Source organism: Microcaecilia unicolor, chromosome 4 (genome assembly GCF_901765095.1).
Source record: "Microcaecilia unicolor chromosome 4, aMicUni1.1, whole genome shotgun sequence".
Taxonomy (NCBI): Eukaryota; Metazoa; Chordata; class Amphibia; order Gymnophiona; family Siphonopidae; genus Microcaecilia; species Microcaecilia unicolor.
The window spans coordinates 63757313-63774794 of NC_044034.1; the positions used below are offsets into that span (position 1 = coordinate 63757313).

Sequence of the window (17482 nt, forward strand, 5' to 3'; positions counted from 1 at the left end):
GTTTTGAATTATAGTTGCAGCGGAAGGAAAAACCAGCTCCTTGGAATTCTGCGATACAAAGAATCATGCAGTCATAGCCTTGCCTGATGTTCCATATGAACCGGTTTTAGATATTGAAATAGATTTTCCAAGAGGTATAAAAATATTCTAATTCAGCTAATATATTTTTATGTCCAAAATAAATTGCATGGTGGCAATCTGTATAATGAAGTATGTAAAGACAATTTCCTTTTCATTGTAAGATTGCAGGGTTCTACATATTAATCTTACAATAGCAAGGTAGACTAAAACATTTTCCAAATTGTTAATGCATCTTTTATTTCCAGGATTTTAACAAGATATTGCTTTTTCTGTAAAAACATTTTCTTGTGCACATCTTTCCAGCAAATAGGCATGGGCAGGCTTTCTATTTTCTTTGCATGTCCATTCACAAAGCTCTACAATGAGTTTTGGTGGTGGGTAGAATATAAGCTCCTTCAGTAACGTACTTCCATAATACTTTTGGGATTTCGGCTGGATGTCACTGTAAGAGCAGTACTTAACCACCTGTCTTCCACATTGAGGTTATATTTGCTATTCCTGGGAAAATTCTGTATTAACTGCCCCTCCTCTCCCCCTATCCTCTCTCTCTAGACTGCACATCAATGCTGATCCTCACGTTCATATCCCATAGTCTGATTTTCTCACTAATGTACTTTTCCATCCACCTCTAATCCCCTTACTCAGAATATGCTCCTTTACTCTGATGCTTGCACTCATCCTAGAGAACACACAGTGCTGCTCTTCCTTCTTGCTCCCCCTCCTCAATTCCCTTACTCTCATCTCACTACATCACCATTTGACTCACTCCCACTCTCCTTTCCCTTACCCTGATCTTCTTACTCAGTCTCTTACCTTACTCTTTCCCCATCCTTTTCCCCCAACGTAGTCACCAGCAGCATAGATGGCAGGAACTCTCATCTCTCCCTACATTCCTCCCCGTGAACTCCGCTCACTGGACAAATCTCTCTTGTTGTCCTCCTTCTCCTCCACTGCTAACTCCAGGCTTTGCTCCTTTTCTCTCGCGGCACCTTATGCCTGGAATAGACTTCCTGGACCTATACGTCTAGCTCCATCTCTACCTGTTTTCAAATCTATGCTGAAAACCCACCTTTTCACTGCTGCTTTTGGCTCCTAGCCACAATTGCCCTCCCCTTGTCCCTTCCTCCCTTCTCACCCATTACTTCCCTCACCCGTAACTGTCTTGTCTGTCTGTATTATTTAGATTGTAAGCTCTTTTGAGCAGGGACTGTCTCTTTATATCAGGTGTTCAGTGCTGCGTGCATCTGGTAGCGCTATACAAATGCTAATAATAATAATAACTTGGAAATGAGCGTGTAAAGCAGTTGTAGGGCCAGGAGACATCCGCATACTTCAGTTGTACTAGGTAATCATGAAAAATTTAATTCCACGTAATATTTTGTTTTGGGATAAGCAATTGCAACACTTTTGGCTCCACTCTATATTCTCTAGGGTGTGGTTGTGGCCAGAAATTTCTATTCTTCCACTGACTGTTCCATTTCTGTAGAAGAGCCAGAATTGATTTACATCACTAATTCTCTCCCTTGTGTTCCAGAATAAAATGTAGCACAGTACTGTTCTGGGCCAATTCATTGGAAATGAAGACCTGGGTAACAGGAAATGGAATTAAATTAGCACCACTTTAAAGTTTTGAGCATTGGCACTACTGTTCAAAAGTTTAAAATGTTTGCAAGTTCAGCCTGTTTATTTTGCCCTTTGCTCTGCACTATCTGCTTTAGAACGGGTTTGGGGGTGGGGTACAATGATGTCCAGCCCTCCCCTTCTCTTCAGTGCAGGGAATTGGGAAAGGGGGGGGGGCTGCTGGATCAGGACACTTTCTGTTACTCTACCTCTTAAGCCAGGAAAGAAGTGCTGGAATGCCTTACCAGGTTATCTCCTTGCAAGTTAAATCCCAGGTAGCCCAGACATTTTGTCTGCAGAATTCACTGGCAGAATTTCAACTTACTGGCTCTTTGTACTGGAACTTTCTAAAGTGTTTTTCTTCCTTTTCACAGTCTTCCATGGCAGGGTTCTAGTAGCTGGATTTGTTCTAGGGAAAATAGGATTCTGTTTCTATCTCCAGTCAAGTTGTATCTTCTACTAACACAAGAATTATCCAAGAATGATGTAAACAAATTTAGAATAATGAAAAAATAAGATGTGATTGCTCACATATGATAATGTGGCTACTTAGGCTGAATAGGAATAACATTTTAAGACAACTGATTCTGCTTATTCTGAGTGCTTGTAAAACTGTCTAGTATACGGAAAGTAGAATTGTTTTCAAGTTACTCATAATGCTCTGAAAATTATAATGACATTCTGTGTAGCGATTTATTCTGCTAAATAGTGAACCTTTTGTGGAGCTATGGGGAGAGATTGTCATTCATTAAGTTAAAACTAAGACCTTTGCTTATTTTAAATTTGTTTTTTATGAAGGTGCCTTTTTTTTATAAAGATGTCTTTTAATTTTAGCTGCAGAAGAACTTGATACAGAAAATGAGTTTTTGCTTCCACTTGTCTTCGGAGAAGAATATGAAGAACAGCCTAGACCACGATCCAAAAAAAAGGTATTCTATCACATTGTATGTGCAAACACAGATCATAAAATGGAAATAACATTCTTCAAGTGAGAGTAAGGTTTATAGCTAGTTACTACCATTATTCCTAATGTGTTTGATATTTCTATTTATTCATTCATTGAGTAAAGTTAGTCTGTGCAGTATTGGATACTCACAACTGTCTATCTGACATCCAAATGTGAAATACTGTTATAATGGCTTGGCTTTACAGGAAAAAATAAACTGAATGGACAAACAGTTTGAAAGATTTGATACTCTGGGATTTATAACTTGGAAAATGCTGTGGCACAGAAGAAAAAGATGGATCTGCGAGCAGTGTTTTTGAAGTTGAGCTAGTGTGATAAAATTTAAATCCTTGAGGACAGGTGGGCGGTATGTACTTGCTTGGACGTATTTGATGATTTACAACTTGTGGTACTTTAACTGGAGCCACAGAATTAGTTGAAAGTTTTTGTCTGAAATGTAATTTTGCTGAAAAGGAAGGGAGCAAAAGAAAATAGGAGCTGAACAGAGAATTTTCCTATATAATTTGGAAAGATGTATGGCGATATAAGCTCTGTAAGAGGGGATTAGAGGAAATAAAAAAAGATGACTGGAAAATGTAAAGGAAAATAAAAAGCCAAGAAGTCAAGATAATATAGAATCTGAAATTCATACTAATTTCACTGTGGATGAGATTACGGTAAGTTTTCAAAACTATTGATGCCTTAATAGAGCAGAAATGGAAAAGATATAAGTTTTAAATAAGAAATTTATAGTGCTCCTGAGTTCTCTTTTTTTCTTTGTAGAATGCAGCCCTACTTCTGACTCTGAACATGACCACCTGTGCCTGGTGGCCGCGGCTCCTTTGTGGAGCACAATTCCATTTCTGATGACTGGGTGGGGCTCCATCATTGCCTCTGAATGTGTCTGTCTATCTCTGTATGTCTAGCAAAGTTCACTCTATCTGGCTTTAGGGCATGGCACGGTCTCTACCGCTTCCGTAGTACTCTGGTACAGTTGGCGCCATCTCTGGCTATGGGGTATAGCTTCCTCCTGAGTTATGGGACACGGCTCCTCTGCATACATGTCTAATTCCACCTCTGAGCGTGAGGTGAGGTTTCATTACAGGAAGTGGATCACCGCCTTCCTCTGGTTATACCTCATAGCTTCTTCTTTGGAGTTGTACGAGTTCAGTTCCATCTCTGATTATGGAGCACTTCTCCTTGTCTGACTTTGGGGTTCAGCTCTGTCTCTGGATCTGGACGCAGCTGCATCTCTGGCATATTATGCCATTCATGGAAGTGAAAGTGCACTCTTCTCTGAACATACACAACAGCGTCGACGCTGCTCCATGTCTGACTCTCGGACTGGTTTTGTCATCTGTGACTTTCCCACTTTGTTGGGGAATCTCTTCTAGTTAGGAAGCATGTCTGATGTTCTGTAGTGCACAGCTCAGCCCTTTCTATGCTGAATGTCGCTAGATAGCATCATATTTCAGCCTATCCTTTGTCTTTAGGGTTCTTCTTGGCTCTGAGCCTGGGGCACATCTGACCCTATCCTGGGCCTCAGCCCTATTGTGCAACAGGATCCTCCCCGTCATACGTTGGAGTTCTCCTATGTGTCTTCATGCTCAAACTGGCTCCATCTCTGTCTGGTCAGTGTGACTCCAGCTCAGCGTTTTTTGCTTGATTCAGTTGCTAATTTGAAATCCTGACTGTGTTCTGTGCAGATCCATTATTTTTGTGTCAGAGTCAAGGGTGACTTTCAGCACGGTCCTGCCATTGTTGCCTGTGTTGGTATCCATATTTCCATTAATCAGCCGTTGTTTCCTCAATTCTTCAGGAGAAAAATCATCCTGGAAGTTTCCACCTGCTGCTTGATATTGAGGTCGCTGTGGGCCTTTCTGGTACCTTCAGGCCACCAATGGATATCTGGTTGTAGTCTCCATTCCTGCTACTGCTGGGCCTGTAATGTAACCTCGTATGCAACCATAGCTTACTGGAGTCGGGCACCTGTTCCTTGGGCATATGTCCCCTGGGGGGCGTCTCCTCTTCATTCTCTTCTATGAAGATTCCCTACGTGGTCCTTGTGACATATATTTTCCAGACCTTGTCTAGTTGACGGTTTCAGCTAGATCTAAGGCATCCTTCAGGGCTTTGGTTCTTTCCGCAGCTATGTCTAGTTCCCCACCCTATGGAATGCTTTGCTACATTCCATGTGTCTGGATTCGTCTGCTGCTGATGACAAGGAAGGAAAAATTGTCTTAACTGATCATTTTCTTTTCTTTAATCACAGCAGATGACTCTAGAATCCCACCCTTTCATGAGGTTGACACTATCAGTTCAGTCTTTCTCTGCTTAGATTTCTTGATGTGGTTGCCTGTGCATAGTTCTGCTAGTTGACAGATTTATGCCTCATTTCTGTGAGGAGGGAGACATGTTTGCTGCCTTATTCCTTCTGCTTTGTTATGAGAAATACTGACTGACCAAGGAGCATACTAACCTATGTTGCAGAGTTCACTTTAGTACTGTCTATCTCCACCTGCTGGTAGATGGTCATAACCCACAAGTCTCTGGATTTGTCTGCTGTGACTAAAGAAAAGAAAATTTATCAGGTAAGAGATGATTTTTCCTTCTCTGGTTCTCAGAACATTGCTGTATCCATTAGGCTGCTGCTCCATTCCAAACTTGCAACATAGTAAGTCAAGTAACTCTTGTTTCTCTGAGGACAAGCAGGCTGCTTGTTTTCACAATTGGGTCGTCATCTGCGACGTCCCAGGAGACTGGGAAACTTGCAAAGCAAACAAAAGTCTCGAGAATGCTTTGTCGTGCGGGCCGAACAAACCGTGCATGCACGAATGGATTCCCGCGACGTGAACGTGCCCTCCTCAGTTTCTTTTTGTCTGCAATCTTGTCAGATGTGAATCTCGAACTCTGTCAAGTTTTTTTGGCTCAGGAGACTGTTTTTCAGCGTTTACCACTTCCCCGTTTTTCCTTTTTTTTTTTGCTTCATTATTTTATTTAAACAAAAATGTAAAAAAGAAAACTAGTTATTTTTCATCTTAATTCTTAGTTTTAGTCACTTCTTCAAGTTTTCTTTCTTTTTCGTCGCAGCCGCCTTTTAGGCTGCTCGATCGGGTCTTCCTTTTTTTGTGCCTTTTTTCTAGCACAATCGAGTCTTTTAATTTCGCTGCCGCTGTTTTTCCGTCCATGTCATCGAGGACTCCCAGCGGCTTCAAGCGTTGTACTCGCTGCAACTGGACCATCTCGGGTACCGACCCCCACGTGTGGTGTCTCCAGTGTCTTGGGCTCGAGCATTTGCCAGCTGGCTGTAAGCTGTGCTCTTTAATGAAGAAACGGACCCAAGTGTCTCAGGAGGCTCAACGCGAGAGACATTTTGCGGATCAGTCCGGTCCTTCGATGTTGGCATCGACATCAGTACCGAGGTCGGCAGCATTGACATTGAGGGAAGCAGCAACATCGATAGTACAGGTAATGGCTGCCGAAAGACCCCATTGCGCTGGGAGCAGCGAGGCATCGAGTGGGTCTCCACCTATCTCAAGGCCTACTGCTATGCAGGCCCCCCGGGACCGACCTTCATTGGACCCGGCCCCGAGGAGGCGTGAGGATTCCACGTCCTCCTCTTCGGTACCGAGGAGTCTCGATGACTGGCGTTGAGTGAAGGCTAAGAAGCACCGTCATTGTTCTCCTTCCATGCACGGTATTGAGAGCTCCGGGGAGCCGAGGGAGTCGGCACCCGAGAAGCGTCGGCACCGGGAAGGACCGCTCACCCTCCATACAAGAAGTGCCGATGTGTCGGTCATCTGGCAGCCTGCTACCGGCTTTCAAGCCCCCTCAGATTCTGCCACCGACTCCTGCACCGGCCCCCCAGCCTTTTCCGATGGAAGCTCTCGACAAGCGAATCAGAGCTTCTGGAGGGATTGCTGCACCAATCTGCTTTGGTTTCGGGGGTGCTTGCGCCTTCTGTACCGACTGCGGAAGCAGCATCAGGCCATCTCCTGTTGTGAGGTCCCCGTCCTTGGTGCCACTTGCGGTATTGGCATCGGCCGCCACCGGGGTCGATTCCCCCTCAACTTCGGTGGAGGAAGCTTCGCCGGAGTCCAGGCAGGGGTCAACTTCTCGACATCCCCCATGAGGTCATCATTCCTCAACGTCGAGACAGGCTCGGGTTCAGGCTGCTCTTAGGGAGCTTTTGTCTGATACCGATGAGGAGCGCTTGTGGGAAGAGGAGGAAGACCCCAGATACTTTTCGGAGGAAGAGTCATACTCCGCCAATTGAAAGAAGAATGTCTCCACCTGAGAGTCTTTCTTTCTCATCTTTTGTTCGGGAAATGTCTAAGGACATTCCATTCCCTATGGAGGTTGTGGATGAGCCCAGGGCCAAGATGCTCGAGGTCTTGGATTATCCTTCTCCGCCTGCTGAGGTTGCAACAGCCCCCTTGCATAATACGCTCAGGGAAGTGCTTATGCGAAATTGGTCATTCCCTCTTTCTAACCCAGTGGTCCCCAAAAAATCCGAGTCCCAGGACAGAGTCCATGGAGAGCCTATAATGGTGAAGGCCCAACTTCCTCACAATTCCATGGTGGTGGACTCTGCTCTCAGAAGAACCTAGAGTACTAGAGACTATGCCTCAGCGCCCCCAGGCAGAGAGTCTAGGACCTTGGATTCTTTTGTGAGAAAAACGTATCAGGCTGTTATGCTCGCCGCCAAGATCCAAACTTACCAGCTCTACACGAGCAACCACTTGCGGAACTCGGTGAGGCAACTGTCTAGTTTGGTTGAAGCACTTCCTCTGGAGCTCGCCAAACCTTTTCGCCAGGTGGTCAGGCAGCAGAAGGTGTGTCGCAAATTCCTGGCCAGTGGTACTTACGCACTTTTGATGTGGCATCCTGAGTAGCTGCTCAAGGTATAGTGATGCGCAGACTCTTATGGCTGCGTGTCTCTGACCTGGATCATAAGACTCAGCGTGGATGGTGGATGTTCCTTGCCGGAGAAAAGTAGAGGACATGGTCGATCAGATCAAAAAGCACCATGATGCTATGGATTCTCTCTCCCATCGTGCGTCTTCTGCTATCACCTCCTCATCCAGGAGGTTTTTTGGAGGGAGGAGGAGTGCCCCCTATTTCTATAATAGGCGTAGGTACACTCCTGCTTCTCTGCAGCCTACCCAGGCTCAGTCCCAGCACGCTCGTTCCCGTCAACGGCGTGCGCCTTAGGCCCCTAGGGCTCCCCAGCAAAAGCAAGGGACGGGCTTTTGACTGGCTCCAGTGCAGCATAGCCTCGCAAAAAGTGTCCCTGCCGGACGGCTTACTGGTCCGGGGGAGGGGGGGTTGATTATTTTTCACCAAAGGTGGCCTCTTATAACCTCCGACAGGTGGGTTCTTCAAATAGTCCGGTTAGGATACACTCTCAATCTAGAATCCAGGCCTCCAAATTGCACACCAGGAGCTCAGTCCTTCAGCTCCCAGCACAAGCAGGTACTCGCAGAGGAACTCTCCGCCCTTCTAAAGGCCAATGCGTTCGAACCCGTTCCACCAGGGGAAGAAGGACTGGGATTCTATTTCAGGTACTTCCTTGTGCAAAAGAAAACGGGGGATGCGTCCCATCCTAGACCTAAGGGCCCTGAACACATTTCTTATCCGAGAAAAGTTCAGGATGGCTTCCCTGGGCACCCTTCTTCCCCATGATTCAGGAAAACGATTGGCTATGCTCTCTGGACTTAAAGGATGCTTACACACACATCTCGATACTTTCAGCTCACAGGAAGTATCTTCGATTTTGGTTGGGAACTCGGCATTTTCATTATTGTGTACTGCCCTTTGGTCTCGCTTCTGCGCCCAGGGTTTTCACAAAGTGCCTGGCAGTTGTCGCAGCATCGCTGCGTAGACTGGGAGTGCATGTGTTCCCTTACTTCGACGATTGGCTGGTGAAGAGCACTTCGGAGGCAGGCGCTCTACGGTCCATGCGGGTGACTATTCGGATACTTAGAACTTCTGGGCTTCTTGATCAATTATCCCAAGTCCCATCTTGTCCCGGTTCAAAAATTGGAGTTCATTGGAGCTCTGTTGGACACACAGATGTCTCAAGCTTATCTTCCTCACGTGAGGGCAGACAATCTTCTAGTCCTAGTGTCCTTGGTTCGAGCGTCTCAACAGATCACTGCTCGGCAGATGTTGAGACTTTTAGGGCACATGGCTTCCACCGTTCATGTAACTCTCATGGCATGTCTACTAATGAGCTCAGTGGACCCTAGCTTCCCAGTGGTGCCAGGCCACAGGAGGTCTAGAGGATGTGATCCATCTCTCCACCGACTTTTGCATTTCCCTTCAGTGGTGGACCATTCGATCCAATTAGACCTTGGGATGTCCATTCCAAATTCCTCAACCGCAAAAAGTTCTGACGACAGATGCATCCCTCCTGGGGTGGGGAGCTCATGTAGATGGGCTTCACACTCAAGGAGCTTGGTCCTTTCAGGAAAAGGGTCTTCAGATCAACCTCCTGGAATTACGAGCGATCTGGAACGCTCTCAAGGCTTTCAGAGATCGGCTGTCCAACCAAATCATTTTAATTCAGACAGACAATCATATTGCAATGTATTACACCAACAAACAGGGGGGCACCGGATCTCGTCCTCTGTGTCAGGAAGCCGTCAGGGTGTGGCTTTGGGCTCACCACCACGACATGTTTCTCCAAGCCATGTGTCTGGCAGGCATAAACAACAGTCTGGCTGACAGGTTGAGCAGGATCATGCAACCTCACGAGTGGTCGCTCAACATGGGCATTGTACACAACATCTTCCGAGTGTGGGGCACCCCCTCGGTGGATCTTTTTGCCACTGAGATCAATCACAGTCCCTCAGTTCTGTTCCAGACTTCAGGCCCACGACAGATTAGCGTCAGATGCTTTTCTCCTTCATTGGGGGACAGGCCTTCTGTATGCATATCCTCCCATACCTCTAATAGGGAAGACTTTACTGAAACTCAAGCAAGAACGTGGAACTATGATTCTCATTGCGCCCTTTTGGCCTCTTCAGATCTGGTTCCTTCTTCTTCTGCAGTTGTCCTCCGAAGAACCCTGGAGATTGGAGTGTTTTCAGACCTTCACCCAGAACGAGGGGTCACTTCTACATCCCAACATCCAGTCTCTGGCTCTCACAGCCTGGATGTTGAGAACTTAGAAATTGCCTCCTTGGGTCTTTCAAAGGGTGTCTCCCGAGTCTTGCTTCCAGGAAAGATTCCACGAAAAAATGTTATTCTTTCAAATGGAGGAAGTTTGCCATCTGGTGTGACAGCAAGGCCCTAGATCCTTTTTCTTGTCCTACATGGACCCTGCTTGAATACCTTCTTCACTTATCAGAGTCTGATCTCAAGACCAACTCCGTAAGAGTTCACCTTTGTGCAATCAGTGCTTACCATCAACGTGTAGAACGTCAGCCTATCTCTGGACAGCCTTTAGTATTTCGCTTTATGAGAGGTTTGCTTTTGTCAAAGCCCCCTGTCAAACCTCCACTACTATCATGGGATCTCAACATCATTCTCACCCAGCTGATGAAAGCTCCTTTTGAGCCACTGAATTCCTGCCATCTGAAGTACTTGACCTGGAAGGTTATTTTCTTGGTGGCTGTTACTTCAGCTCGTAGGGTCAGTGAGCTTCAAACCCTGGTAGTGCATGCACCTTATATCAAGTTTCATCATAGCAGAGTAGTCCTCCGCACTCACCCTAAGTTCTTGCCGAAGGTGGTGTCAGTCAATTGTCTTGCCAACATTTTTTCCCCGACCACATACCCGTCCTGGTGAAGACAAGTTGCACACCTTGGATTGCCAGAGATCATTAGCCTTTTACGTGGAGTGGACAAAGCCCTATAGACAGTCCGCCCAGTTGTTTGTTTCTTTTGATCCCAACAGGAGGGGAGTCACCATCGGGAAAACGCACAATCTCTAATTGGCTAGCGGATTGCATTTCCTTCACTTATGCCCAAGCTGGGCTGACTCTGGAGGGCTATGTCACGGCTCACAATGTTAGTGCCATGGCTGCGTCGGTGGCTCACTTAGCCTCCATTGAGGAGATTTGCAAGGCTGCAACATGGTCATCAGTCCACACTCACATCTCACTACTGCCTTCAGCAGGATACCCAATGCGACAGTCGGTTTGGGCAGTCAGTGCTACAGAATCTGTTCAGAGTTTAGAATCCAACTCCACCCTCCTAGGCCCTTTTATGTTCTGTTCCAGGCTGCACTCTCACTTAGTTGTGTGTCTTTTTAGGTCTATCAATGTTATGTCCTCACCGTTGCGAGGCCCAGTTGACCAATGTTCATTGTTTTGAGTGAGCCTGGGGGCTAGGGATAGCCCAGTAGTGAGAATTATCAGCCTGCTTGTCCTCGGAGAAAATGAAGATATATATTAAGTTAGATCTGATTAGAAGTGAGTGTTTATAATTTAAAGTATTTTATAAAGGTAGCATAAACATCTGTGTGCCTTTATAAAATTCTCCTAGAATAACCTTCAGTAGCAGATATATTCTTCTGCAAAATCTATACAAGTCTGAAAATGTAAATATGGGTCTGTAATCTAGGCATGTGCTTTTTATAAAATGAGCGTACATTGCAGCTCCTCCCAAACTATGCTTCTGGAAACACCTACATACGAATGTAAAAATACATGTGCTCTTGTTCACATGCATATATAGATATATTAATTTATATATTAGGATTTTTACCTCCTTTCTGAAGAAATGCACTCAAGCTGGTGTACAGCAAGACAATAGACAATTTCAGCAGAAAAAATATTCAAATAATAGTATATATGATGGCATAGTATGTGACTTTCAATGTTGACACAATACATGAAAAACAATCTTAATAGACAGCATAGGGTGTAAGCAGAGATGAAACATATAGACAGATAAGATAGAGTAACAGAATAAAGAGGTCTGACTTAAAGAAAATTGCAGATGAAGTTAGAAATGTGCATGAATAGTTCTAGGCTAGGGTATGAATGGATAAGCTACAGTATATGCAAGCAGTGTTAAGACTAGCAAGTTAATTACTTCTTCCGTTAAAAGCTTGGGAGAATAGCCAAGCTTTCACCTGCTTCCTGATAACAGATGCATCCACCCTGGGCTTGGGGGCTCACTTATATGGGTTTCAGTGGTCTTACCCACCAATCTCTGCACCACATCAATCTCCTTGAACTAAGCGCCATTTGGAATTGTGTAAAGGCTTTCAGAGATCAACTAATGCACCAAATTATCCTCATCTAAATGGATAATCAGATTGCAATGTACTTATGTCATCAAGCAGGGTGGCACAGGATTACACATCCTGTGTCAGAAGCAGTTGGGATGTGGCAGTGGACTTCCAGCCATGACTCAGGTCCACATACCAGTTAGGCAAAGATAGCAGTCTGGTGGACAGACTGAGCAGGGTTAAGCAACCACACAAGTGGTCTCTCAACATGGGTGTGGCCTGGGAGATCTTGGTGGGCCTCTCTGCTACTTATCAACAAAGGCCCTCAGTTCTGCTCCAGACTGAGATCATCATGGCAGACTCGTGTTGAATTCATTTCTTCTCAATTGGGGGGAAGGCTTTCTGTATGCATATCCTCCCATACCTGTAGAAATTAGAGCTCAGAATAACTATGCTGTATTTCATAAACTATTTAAAACCTTTTTTTGTAGAAAATATTTGGGTGTAAATTATTAATTTAGTATACCAGCTGTTGTATGTTTTCTATTGATTTGTATTATTTCTGAGGTCTGTCTAGCTCAGTTCTGTCTAGCTCAGTATGTAAACCACACTGAACTTGTAATGGTATGTATGGGATATAAATGTCATGTAATAATAATAATCTGAAGGCTTGGATTTTCTAAAAAATTTGTCATGAGAATTGTTAGTTGCTACCACAATAGTGTGGGAATGTACTAGAAGGGTTTAATGTTAAATTTGTAATTAGGTTTTTAGTTACGTATATAACTAAAAACCTTAAAGTAGTTAATTTTATTCAATTTTTATTATGTAACTCATTTTGGGAAAGACTGAAAGAGGTGATGCCACAAACTACACTTCACTTTATTTGGTTACACACCTCACTGTTAATCTCAGAGTAACTCCTGTGCCCAAATTTGGGTGTTTTGAGTCAGAGGTCATGATTAATCCAGCTTCTGCTTTTAGTTTGTGCCCCTTTGTTCTATTGATTTGTTGGCAAAAATGCTTAGAAAGAAATATGAACAGTTTTGTCTTTAATAACAGGGAACAAAAAGAAAGGCAGTTTCCGAATCCCCATCTCATGACGACAGCTCTGACAATTCAGACTGCACTTTTCCATTAAAGTATGCGTATGGTGTAAATACTTGGAAACAGTGGGTCAGAACCAGAAAACTAGAAGAGGATGAACCATTAGTAGATGAACCAAAATCTTGTAAGTATCTTCTCCTTAGTCTTATTTAGCCAGTTAATTACCAAGAACCATTTAGATTAGAGGTCTATAAAATAATGAGTGGAGTTGAACAGGTAGATGTGAAGCGCCTGTTTACGCTTTCCAAAAATACTAGGACTAGGGGGCATGCGATGAAGCTACAATGTAGTAAATTTAAAATGAATCGGAGAAAATGTTTCTTCACTCAACGTGTAATCAAACTCTGGAATTTGTTGCCAGAGAATGTGGTAGAGGTGGTTAGCTTAGCGGAGTTTTAAAAAGGTTTGGATGGCTTCCTTAAGGAAAAGTCCATAGACCGTTATTGAATGGACTTGAAGAAAATCCACTATTCTCCGAGGACAAGCAGGCTGATAATTCTTGAGACCGGAAAAAAACTTGAGAGCAACGAAGTCTTTGGAATGCTCCGTCGCGTGGGCCGAGCGCACTGCGCATGCGCAAATGGCTTCCTGCCAGCAACATGAGCATGATTCCCTCAGTTCTTTTTGATCCGCGTCTTGAGCGACACGTCTTTTGTTAGGCTGCGCTCTATTCAGCTCATGAGACTGCGATTCAGCGTTCATTGCTCCCCTTGTTTTTCTTTTTCTTCTCATAGTACTTTTTGACAAGTGTTTTCTAAAAAAAAAAGTAGTTCTTTCTCTTATTAGTTTTTCTTCACCTTTTTAAGTTTCCTTCATTTTTCGTCACGGCCACCCTTTAGGCTGTTCGGCCGGGTCAATTTTTCCCTTTTTTTTGCCTTTTTCTTTGGCACCATCGAGTCTTTTAATTTCGCAGCCACTGTTTTTCTGTCCATGTCACCGAGGACTCCCAGCGGCTTCAAGCGTTGTACTCGCTGCAACCGGACCATCTCGAGTACCGACCCCCACGCGTGGTGTCTCCAGTGTCTTGGGCCCGAGCACTTGCCAGCTGCATGTAAGCTGTGCTCTTTAATGAAGAAACGGACCCAAGTGTCTCAGGAGGCTCAACGTGAGAAGCTCTTTGTGGATCGATCCGGTCCTCCGATGTCGGCGTCGAGGGAAGCAGTGACATCGAGAGCGCAGGTAATGGCTGCCGAGAGACCCCATTGCCCTGGGAGCAGCGAGACATCGAGTGGGTCTCCACCTATCTCGATGCCTACTGCTATGCAGGCCCCCCCGGGACCGACCGTCGGACCCGGCTCCGAGAAGGCGTGAGGATTCCACATCCTCCTCTTCGGTACCAAGGAGTCTTGATGACGGGCGTCGAGCAAAGGCTAAGAAGCACCGTCATGGTTCTCCTTCCATGCATGGTACCGAGAGCTCCGAGGAGCCAAGGGAGTCGGCACCCGAGAAGCGTCGGCGTCAGGAGCAGTGGTGTAGCCAGACCTAACATTTTGGGTGGGCCCAGAGCTAATATGGGTGGGCACTGTGTATATAGGTATGAGTAGTGTTTCTTGCTACAAAATAATGCATTAGAATGCACTTGATGATGGATTTCTAAGTAGTATTCCCAGCATCAACATATGGAAAAACCAATATTTTAATACATAGTTTATACTATCCCACATCTTAAACTTGACCAGGCGTAAGTTGTCTATAATGGCATACATATCAACACACATGACAGGATCCTACAGTATAATTTCAGAAATGATATCCTTCAAACTTTGCTTCCCTACCCCTCCATCCAACCCTGTAGCCCGGCATCAGACCTTCTCATCTCTACCCTACCCCCACCCCACCCATAGCCCAGCATCATCCCTTCCCTTCCCCATCATCCATCCCATAGCTATGCATCAGCCCCACCCTATAGTCTGGCATCTCCCCCCCGCCACCCTGAAGCACACCAGCATTAAATATAAAACCTTTTTTTTTTTTTTTTTTTTTAAATGTCCTAGGCACTGCAGAGGCCACCCCCACCCGGGAACCTGTCTACATTAAATGTTTTTTGGGGTTTTTTTAATTTTAAACCTGGGCACTGCAGAGACCATCCCCACCCCAAAACCCAACATTATTGGTGGGGGTGGGCTCTTCACTGCCTAGGGAAAAAAAAAGATGAAATATACCTTTTTTCTTCTAGGCAGTGAAGAGCCCACCACCAACATTACACTCACACAAAAAACAAACAAAAAAAACACCATTCAGACAAAAACTGAAATGGAGAATCCCCCCCTTTCTCTCCACTCAAGAAAGCCAGTCTCTAAAAGCAGGGCAATAACAGAATTTTTTTTCTCCTGTACTCTGCAAAGTACAAAACTAAAAATTTTTTTTTACAAAATGTACATTTCATATCTCAATCTTTAAAAAAAATATTAAATAAAAATAATTTTTTCTTTTCTACCTTTGTTGTCTGAGCACTTTATTTTTCTGATTGGGCTGGTCCCACTTTCTTCCACTTTCCATGTGTCAGTCTCTTTTTTTGTTTTGTTACATTTGTACCCCGCGCTTTCCCACTTATGGCAGGCTCAATGCTGCTTACGTATTGTATACAGGTACTTATTTGTACCTGGGGCAATGGAGGGTTAAGTTACTTGGCCAGAGTCACTCTAAATTCTTTTCCATTTCTTCTCTTTCCTCTTGTCGTCTTCCTTTCCCATTCAATCACCAAGCCCCACTCATTTTCTGCTCTGTTCCCCTTTCCCCCACACCCCTAGCCACATCCATCTTCTGCTTCTTCTCCCTTCCCCCATCCACACCTTCTAGTCTCGTCCACCTTCTGCTCCCTCTCTCTCCTCTACATAGTTCCATTCATCTTCTGCTCCCTCACACCCCGTAGTCCCAACCATCTTCTGCTCCTTTTCCATCTCTGTCTTACTCTCCCCCCAGTGGTTTCATTTTTTTTAACCCTTTGCCGACTGGTCTCGCCCCCGTCTCTCTTGCTCTCCTTCCTGCAACCCCTGCTGCCGCCACAGCACTGGAATCTTCCAGTTCTTTCTCTCCCTCCAGCCCCGTGCTGCCCAGTATCATCCCCTCCCCCTAGTCTTCCAATCCCTCGAGTCACCGGCAGCTTCATCGAGAAAGCAGTACAAACACTGCTTTAGACCTGCCCGCCTGGAAGCCCTTCTCTCTCTTACAACTACCCGCCTACACAGGAACAGGAAGTTGAAGGAGAAAGAAAGGCTTTGCGGGGCAGCTCTAAAGCAGCGTGTGTACTGCTTTCTCGCTGACGCTATCGGTGGATCCGGGGGGTGGGGGGTGATACCTGGTGCCGCGATGCTCGAAGGAGAGAAAGAAAGAAGAATGCATTTTGGAGAGCTTCTCTTTCCTGTCGGCTGTGGGGCTATGGCAGAACTCAAAGGCTGGCTGTGCACTGATTGGAGCAGCAGGGAAAACTGGGTGGGCCTAAGCTGAAATTGGGTGGGCCTGGGCCCACCCATAGCTACGCCCCTGGCCAAGAGGACCGCTCACCCTCCATACAAGAAGTGCCGATGCGTCGGTCATCTAGCAGCCTGGTACCAGCTCTCGAAACCCCTCAGATTCTGCCACCGACTCCTGCACCGGGCCCCCAGCCTTTTCCGATGGAAGCTCTCGACGAGCGCATTAGAGCCCTTTTTCCAGAGCTTCTGGAGGGATTGCTGCGGCAATCTGCTTCGGTGTCGGGGGTGCTTGCGCCTTCTGTACCGACTGCAGAAGCGGCATCTGGGCCATTGCCGGTGGTGAGGTCCCCGTCCTCGGTGCCACCTGCTGTATCATAGTAGATGACGGCAGAAAAAAGACCTGCATGGTCCATCCAGTCTGCCCAACAAGACAACTCATGTGTGCTACTTTTTGTGTATACCCTACATTGATTTGTACGTATGCGCTTCAGGGCACAGACCGTATAAGTCTGCCCAGCACTATCCCCGCCTCCCAACCACCAGCCCCGCCTCCCAACCACCGACTCTGGCACAGACCGTATAAGTCTGCCCAGCACTATCCCCGCCTCCCACCACCGGCTCTGGCACAGACTATATAAGTCTGCCCAGCACTATCCCTGCCTCCCACCACCGGCTCTGGCACAGACCGTATAAGTCTGCCCAGCACTATCCCCGCCTCCCACCACCGGCTCTGGCATAGACCGTATAAGTCTGCCCAGCACTATCCCCGCCTCCCACCACCGGCTCTGGCACAGACTATATAAGTCTGCCCAGCACTATCCCTGCCTCCCACCAGCAGCTCTGGCACAGACCGTATAAGTCTGCCCAGGACTATCCCCACCACCGGCTCTGGCACAGACCGTATAAGTCTGCCCAGCACTATCCCTGCCTCCCAACCTCCAGTCCCGCCTCCCACCACTGGCTCTGGCACAGACTGTATAAGTCTGCCCAGCACCATCCCTGCCTCCCACCACCGGCTCTGGCACAGACCGTATAAGTCTGCCCAGCACTATCCCCGCCTCCCAACCTCCAGCCCCGCCTCCCACTACCGGCTCTGCTATCCAATCTCGGTTAAGCTCCTGAGGATCCATTC

The 17482-nt window shown here is 46.1% G+C and overlaps 1 protein-coding gene across 1 annotated transcript in view; it reads left to right on the top strand.

Moving 5' to 3' along the window:
* The window catches only part of ZMYM2 (zinc finger MYM-type containing 2), a 552630-nt gene that overhangs the window by 446495 nt on the left and 88653 nt on the right, over nucleotides 1-17482 (top strand). The window contains exons 19-21 of the mRNA XM_030202393.1: nucleotides 15-134; nucleotides 2536-2630; nucleotides 12893-13061. Coding sequence (XP_030058253.1) covers nucleotides 15-134; nucleotides 2536-2630; nucleotides 12893-13061 — 384 coding nt within the window. The remainder of the gene's footprint in view (nucleotides 1-14; nucleotides 135-2535; nucleotides 2631-12892; nucleotides 13062-17482) is intronic.